The 7,595-nt window shown below is 51.0% G+C and overlaps 2 protein-coding genes across 2 annotated transcripts; one reads left to right on the plus strand and one right to left on the minus strand.

The window, feature by feature from the left end:
• Window positions 1-814: 814 nt before the first annotated feature.
• Window positions 815-2,868, minus strand: ASPBRDRAFT_182703 (putative integral membrane protein Pth11-like). Its single transcript, XM_067619981.1, has 6 exons — window positions 2,337-2,868; window positions 2,247-2,266; window positions 2,162-2,198; window positions 2,042-2,109; window positions 1,621-1,991; window positions 815-1,564 (listed from the first exon to the last, which is right to left on the minus strand). Exons 1-6 carry the CDS (start codon window positions 2,461-2,463, stop codon window positions 1,078-1,080), a joined length of 1,110 nt encoding a protein of 369 aa, XP_067476864.1. The 5' UTR covers window positions 2,464-2,868; the 3' UTR covers window positions 815-1,077.
• Window positions 2,869-5,459: 2,591 nt separating this feature from the next.
• Window positions 5,460-7,187, plus strand: ASPBRDRAFT_130793 (cytochrome P450; the record flags this gene model as incomplete). The annotated part of the gene is made up of 4 exons (XM_067618257.1): window positions 5,460-5,691; window positions 5,763-5,950; window positions 6,008-6,132; window positions 6,185-7,187. The coding sequence occupies 4 exons, from the start codon at window positions 5,460-5,462 to the stop codon at window positions 7,185-7,187; spliced, it is 1,548 nt and encodes a 515-aa protein (XP_067476865.1).
• Window positions 7,188-7,595: the final 408 nt, after the last annotated feature.

Genomic DNA, 7,595 nt, shown 5'->3' on the forward strand with positions numbered 1-7,595 from the left:
ACGAACTGGTGGCGAAGACCTCGTATTTTGGATAACGCCCGAGAGAGGATGGAGTACTCCGTAGTAAAGATGCATGGCCTTATTGCTTATTTGCAGCAGCAGCACAGCACTTTGTAGGAACCCTGCACACTAAAAGGAGTACGTACTCCTTAGGTAGGGTGTCCTAGCTCCTAACCTATGAAGCTACTTGGCGTGATTTGAGGCTGGTTGTCTCGTCCGAGCGGTGCCGCTAAACTAGTATCTATCTATGTACTCCGTACTACTATCTATCTATCTACAGGACGTAAGTACTTAGATCTGCGAAGGATGACAATGCCGCAGCTGCCCCATCCCTCCCACTATTTCTGAACCAGATATAGTGATCAATCAAATGCAGCTGCCTCACAACATGCACAAAAGTTAGCCAGCTGATAACTTAGTAAAGTATGGGTACTTGGTAAACCGGGTAAAGCCGAACTAAATACTTACATCTTACCCTACGACTTGACCATGCACGTGTTGTCTTTGTGGCTGTAGCTGTAGGTAGTAGATGATACATGATATGTACTATCATTCTCGCACTTATTATCGATCTGCTCAGTAGGTCTGTGCGAGAATTGACAAATCATCATCCCTGCCCATGCAGATCATGTGTCACAGATTATCATCCACCTTTGTTTCTGATTCTTTGTTTGCTGCCTGTGGCGCGCATATGATAGATAAACTACAAAGATGACTGGGGGTTTAGGTTTAGTTTACTTTGTATTTATGGCAATCATGGGGTTTTTCTTCGAGTTACTAGTTTTACTCGTTGAATTTATTTGATGATTTGGCGGTGAATTCATTCAAGTTTGTTGCCAAGGTCATGCTCAGTGATATTCGTAGAGGATAGTTCTAGAGGGCCGTTAAGAAGTAAGGAGATGGCAGAGAAAAGGGGGAATCGAAGATGCTTCCTTAGTGGAAGGAAAATAGGGAGGTAAAGAAGTCTGAAGTATAGAAAAAAAAAGGAGATTAAGTGAACGTGAGAAAGAAAAGGGTATATCAATATACACAAGGGAAGATGATGATAAATGAATGAAAGGAAAGGTATAGGTATCCTCAAGAACTATGCGTCCCAATCGACCGAGGAATATCAAAAGATTGCATCCCCCGAGTATAATACTCCGTACTAACTTCGACATTCGTTTCGATTTCCGTATGCGCATAAATCTTCCCATCCGGCACGATGATGTGTTCCTCGCTGGTGTTCCTCCCGATCTGGGTGCCCGTCATGGCGTCGCCGTCTTGGGTTTGCAGCACACTCATATCATAGGGATGATCGCGACCCTTGGAGAAGCCCGACACTTCTTTTCTCATGTTGCTGCTCGAGAGTCCGCCGTAGGCTCGGTTGGAGCTGTACTCGCCGATCAAGCGGGGCAGGAAGCGCGAGGCGATGGCTTTGAAGGAAGGGATGGAGGAGGCTAGGATGCCGACGTTGATCTCGATGGCGGACCAGTACATGGCGCCACTGATGGCGTAGGTGGAGTCGCTGGAGGTGAGCATTGCGGGGATGTAGGTGATTCGGATGATGGAGGAGATGCAGGCGCTGGACATACTTGTCAGAAAAAAACAAGGGTAAATGACAGCTGTATAGGAACTTACAATAGACCAAGACAGAGGATACCACCGAGGGCCATTTTCTGCTTCCTTGGCATGTGTAGTTTGAGAATGACCCGGATCGGCAGCGAGTAGGTGAGCAGATCGGTGGTGATGTTCAGGGCCGCGTTGGCGAGGTAGAAGATATTGATCGTCACGCAGCGGCCGGGGATGCTCGTGTTCCAGGCGCGGGCAATGGGATTGCATTGGAAAGCGGCGGTCAGGACGAAGGCAGTGGCCTGGCAACCCACCACGCCCATCATCACCAGAGACATGCGCGTGAGTTGCTTGTCGCCGAGTCGGGTGTAGAACCAGCAGACGGAGGTTTTGACGAAGCCAAGTGCGGCTAGGTAGAACATTGAACTCAGCCAGACGGCCTGTCATGATCAGCAATAATTCCATGCTTATGGGAAAAAGAATGACATACAAAAGAGTATGTAATTAGACCACTTTGGTCCACATCATCCATGTGCTGTCCCATGCCGTGCTTGACAGCTATACCATGTCAGTCTCTACCCTCGCATGCTCACAGGAGGAATACTCTTACCGACTATGGTAACCGAAGTGAATGCCCATGATAGACACTGAGAGAGGTCAGCTCAATTGCATCGATTCGGAAACGATTCCCTTACGCAGGCGCCAATAATCAAATCTAGGAGAAATAATAGGTAAGTCACAAGCCGGACAGCAGCCAAGAGCGCGGATAATAGTCATTGACATACAGTCATCCAAGCCCATTCGTTGCAAGACATAGATTCGAGCAAACAACCGTAGACAGAGGGTCACAAAACTCAGAACCGCGAAACTGATCGCAACGCCAGCAATCACTGGGCCCTGTGTCGATGCCATATCGACAGTCCCAACGAACAGAAGAGGACGAGGCGCACAACGCTGGGGAGTAGATCGGGGACGTCCAAGGTTTATTTATCGAGTGCAACACATCAGATGCAGTCTCTCATACACCATACACACACATACTCCGTAAACATAGAGAAGACAGTCGTTTCTAGAAGGAAACTTCCCGAGGGGCCAAAGATTGAGTTGCGATTTAAACGGAGGCAATCTTGCGCATGTGCACCATCGTGATCATCGCTGCATCGAATGCCCCTGGCAGGGCTCCGCGATTTCATTCTTGGACGATCCCCAAGCGGTTCGGGTCATGCTCGCAGGTTGGAGAAACTGGAGTCTGATAGACAGTGGCGTTTCCCAAAAAGGGGAAATCGTGAGGGAAAATTTCAGACGGCACCAAGAGTTGACTAGCGACGTCTGGAGGAACGGAAGGGGAAAGAAAAAGCAAGGTATCGCGCGTGTAGCGACCAAGAATCGGGTGCTCCAGTGACAGTTCGTACTTTGTAGTAGCTAGCCCACATCTTGGGGTCTTGGAATGGTGTGGATATCGAGTCCGGATGCACTGGCCGACTCCGCTTGTCGAATCTGATACAGAAAATGTGTCGTTGAACCTATCGCTCCACGGCTAATCGGGAGTGTCAGTACTTTGCACTAAAAGGTGTTAGTCGTTGTCTACAGAGTGGCCACCGCGGACAAGAATAGCAGTCGGGGCACGATCGTCATTGAGGATGGATCATTTCCCCGAGGAAGTTCCGATGTTCGCAAGCGGTGGGACATATTCTCTTAATTATGATCTGTATATTTGTTGCCTAGGTTGCCACCACGTTCGCGTTAGAATATCAAATGCTCACATCGTCAGTAGTTGCGACACATGAACCCAGGTGCATAATAGCAGTCAGCCAAGTTCGGCCACCACCACCACCACCACTAACCATGGCAGGCTAATGGCTGTCTGCAAGACACGGGAGGAAGTATATTCCGGCACTATTCGCGCCGTAAACGACCGGTGTCTGAAAGGCAGGAAATGCGCTGCTTGCTTTCCTCCAACCGGATTAGGGCCTCGACTAGTAGTCGCCCTCAGTGCAAGTGCTGACCCACTCCACGGGGGATGGGCCCGTCCAGGATTGTCTGGACTCTGGATAGCGAGTCCTCTGGTCAGAACAATGGTCTAAACGGGCATCGGTCGTCGAAATGCCTGCGAAGTACGAAGATGGTGGGCGCAGGATCAAATCCTGGTGGCTTGGGAGACGTTCTGCTCGTGTAGGGCAAATCTTCATTGGTCGCCCTGGCATGTTTCATTATGTACTACCGACTACTCACTGTAGCTCCGTCAATAGATCCAAAAGACAGACACCACCCCTGGATGCATTTTTGGTTCTTGAAGGCAGCCAGCCGATGCACCAGTTAATCAACTGTGGAATCTGTGAAAGGAGTTCCTTCTCATGCTGGTGTTCATAAGCGAATACTCCGTAGGTTGATGGGGATGTTTTTGTGGGTGGCTTCGGGATCGGACCTCGGGCTATCGGCCGTGCCCCCGATCCAATGGTCGCAGCCACCAATTTCTCGCGATTCAACGGTGATAATCTGCGTCGCAATTCCTTGTGAAATGACGGATAAATGGATACCAAGTTAGTGCAAGGACCTTGCTGCTTTGTCTATTCAAGTGATCGAGGTGGCCCCTACTGTGGACAAGGTCACCACCCATAGTAACATTGTGCTATCAAAAAATGATATATCAGCATGCAATGTTGCCATGCTAAGCTGAAGTATTCTTAATCTTCAGTCTCGCGCAATTTGCGACGGTTGCAGAAGCAGTCAATAGTGCCTGTAGCAAAAGACCGATCGAGAGATAACGAATCCTGCCATTACTAGGGCTCCCTGGGCAAGCCGCCACTAAGCAAGCAATTTCGCCTTGAAAGCTTGGAATCTTCATGTGTCATACTGGCTTCCGTGATTCTGGGTCTACTTTGACACCCCCTCTGCAACTAGTAGAGGGTGAATCCATCCTCCGTAATCATTTTATTTTCCCTGGAGCCATGGATGGACTGCCGATCGCGGCCCAGTGGCCGGCCGGCGTCAGAGTTAGTCTCCGTTAGGGCCTGCTAGCAGTGTTAGGGGGATGTCTGTGGGTGGATCTGGCCTCTCACGTCGCCTCTCCCAGTGGACCACAATTACTTTCCTGGTGCCACAAAGTACTAACGTCGAACACGTCGAGCAAAGAAATTTGAGACTTGCTTTGTTTGTGGGATTTGGTGGAAATTCGATAGTTCGATAGATGGATGGATAGAGAGAGAGTACGGAGTAGATATATATGGCGAGAACGGCACGCTGCGACGACACGAAAGGAATCATCCCTTTCATCAAACTACGAGAAAAGGTTCCACGGCCTTGACGTCGGTAGCAGTCTCTGACAGGCTTCGAGTCTAACAGGTGTCAACTGCTTCCCCCCGAGAGCTTAAGCATGGCCAATAATGGCTCATAGCGACTCGGCAAGCCCACTCCATCAGAGACACTAGGAGCCGTTGGAGGTCCGAAACCCTCTCGCGCATTTGCCCAGTTCATCATGAGTCTTGTCTTCAGTCTGTCCCCGCACCCACTAAGTACGCTGTCGCTTGTCATGGTCTGTCGGCACTGGGGGATGCCTCCGACAGACGCTTGTCAATGGCTCCGGCCTGGTTGGATCGACACTCCGGTCATATTGTCCACCCTCCCAATCCAGTAGCCTCAATGCTGTTCTTCCTCGGATCAAGTCCCGGGAAATGGCTAGATAGCGCACCACCGCTACTTCCGTGGTGCCGCTAGAAGGCTACTGATTCGTGTTCTGGTCACATCGACGGAGGAGAGAAGCCAGACGTCGGTGCTGGACCTAAAATGGGCCTAAGTCCAGAGCTCCCCTCCAACGGCAGTTGATGATTATGTTTTAAGAGCTCGGGGTCGCTCTTCAGTTGATTTTGCTGTCATTTGTTCGTTCGCCAACTGCAAAAGCAACAACAGCAATGGGCGTTGGTGAAGATCTTCTTTCCAAGATCACGGTGACCAACGTGATCTTGGGTCTCGTCGCCTATGTGGTCCTTCAGTTTGTGTACCAGATCGTTTATTATCACTTTTTCCATCCGCTGTCCAAATTCCCTGGTCCATTCTGGGGCGGCGTCACCCGACTCTGGATTGCATGGCATAACCTGCGCGAGACTGAATTGCCGACGGTGTATGCACTCACAAAGAAATATGGTATGCGATGCCATCGATCATCATCCCTGGAGAATGTCAAGGGGAATAAAATCTGACTCGATCGGTTTCAGGCCCCGTAGTACGCATCACACCCACGCTCCTGCTCGTCACCGACCCCAAGAAGCTCCCCGACATCTACCATCGCAATGCCGACAAAACCGGACACTACATCACCGGATCATTCGGCGAGACGGAGTCTCTATTCAACATGCGCTCTCACAAGACGCATGCGGCATTCCGGAAGCACGTCGCAGGCCCAGTATGCTCAACACGACCCTCGATTTCTTCAGAATTACTCGACTGATCTCCTATACAGTACAGCTTTAGCAACGTCAAGCGCATGGAGCCGCTGCTTGACGCCCACATCGAGCACTGGCTGCAGAAGATCGACGAGAGGTTCGCCCGCACAGGCGCTGCCTTCGACTTTTCATGGTGGGCAGTGTGAGTATCGCACCCTCCACTTCATGCCATAGGCTACACTAACACCTCCAAGCTACATGGCATACGACATCATCAGCGAGGTCGGATTCGGAGCGCCCTTCGGCTTCGTCGATCAAGGCCAAGACGTCGGCGGACTCGTCCAAGGCTTCCACGACGGACTCCCAGCCTTCGGGCTTCTAGCGCGTCTTCACCCCTTCACCAGCTGGATGAAAACGACCTTCATGAAGAAATACCTCGTGGCCACACCCCAAGACGACTCCGGCATCGGGGTCCTCATGCGCTTCCGCGACCGCCTCATCGACCAGCGTCTACGCGACATCGAAGAAAAGAAGGACATCGGCCGGATCGATCTCCTGCAGACCTTCCTCGAAGCCCGCACCGAAGAGGGCAAGCCCTTAGACATGGAATACATTCGGGCGGAGGTCCTCTTAGTCCTGTTGGCTGGCGCCGACACCACCGGAACGGTGTTTCAAGCGCTGGTGCACAATCTTATGACCCACACCGAGGTATACGAGCGCATGATGGCCGAGATCGACGACGCGGCCCGAAAGGGTCTCATCAGCCCCATGGCCCAGTACCAGGAGATTGTCGAGCACTTGCCCTACTATGCCGCGTGTGTCCGCGAGACATTGCGTCTGAACCCGTCCGCGCCGAATATCTTCCCTCGATATGTCTCCGAGCCGGGCATCGATCTCTATGGCCAATTTGCGCCCGCGGGCACGGAGATCTCGTCGAACCCATGGATTGTCCAGCGCGATGAGGGGGTGTTTGGTGCGGATGCGAGTGTGTTCAACCCGGAGCGGTGGCTGGATGCGGAGCGCGCCAAGGTTATGAACAAGTATATGTTTACGTTTGGGTACGGGACGCGCGTCTGTCTGGGTAAGGATATCGCGATGATGGAGCTGTTCAAGGGTCCGTTACAGCTCTTCCGCCATTTCAAGCTCCATTCGATTGCCGATAAGCCTTCCGCGCGCTTTGTGATCAAGGGAGGCGTGGGTTTCTGGCGCGATATGTGGGTGACAGTTGATAAACGGGGGGGTGTGAAGGCGACGTAGCTGTTCAGTTTATATACCAACCTTTGCTTCAAGGATAGTTTCAGTTTCTTTTATCTCATCCTGACTATTATATGGGATTGACCGAGTAGTAGGTCTCTCTTCACTCATTAATCCTATCCATAATTGGCTGGTAGCTGGGGTGTGGTGTAGTGTAACCAGTTAGGCTGAGTCTCAGCGACAATCAATAGTAGGCCTTATATATACTTTCTGTAGTAGTAGTAGTAGTAGTAGTAGTAGTAGTAGTAGTAGTAGCATCTGCGTGTAGTAGTTCTTGTCTCGGTTCAGCATACTGCAAATGTACCTGTAAGATATTACGGATGCGTTGCGTGAGAAGATCCCAGCCTCTATAGAATTGCGTCTGGTAATGACCGCTGCGACGGACAGAGCGATTTGTCCATGGTGGGTCGA

This window comes from Aspergillus brasiliensis (assembly GCF_001889945.1).
Source record: "Aspergillus brasiliensis CBS 101740 unplaced genomic scaffold ASPBRscaffold_10, whole genome shotgun sequence".
NCBI lineage: Eukaryota > Fungi > Ascomycota > Eurotiomycetes > Eurotiales > Aspergillaceae > Aspergillus > Aspergillus brasiliensis.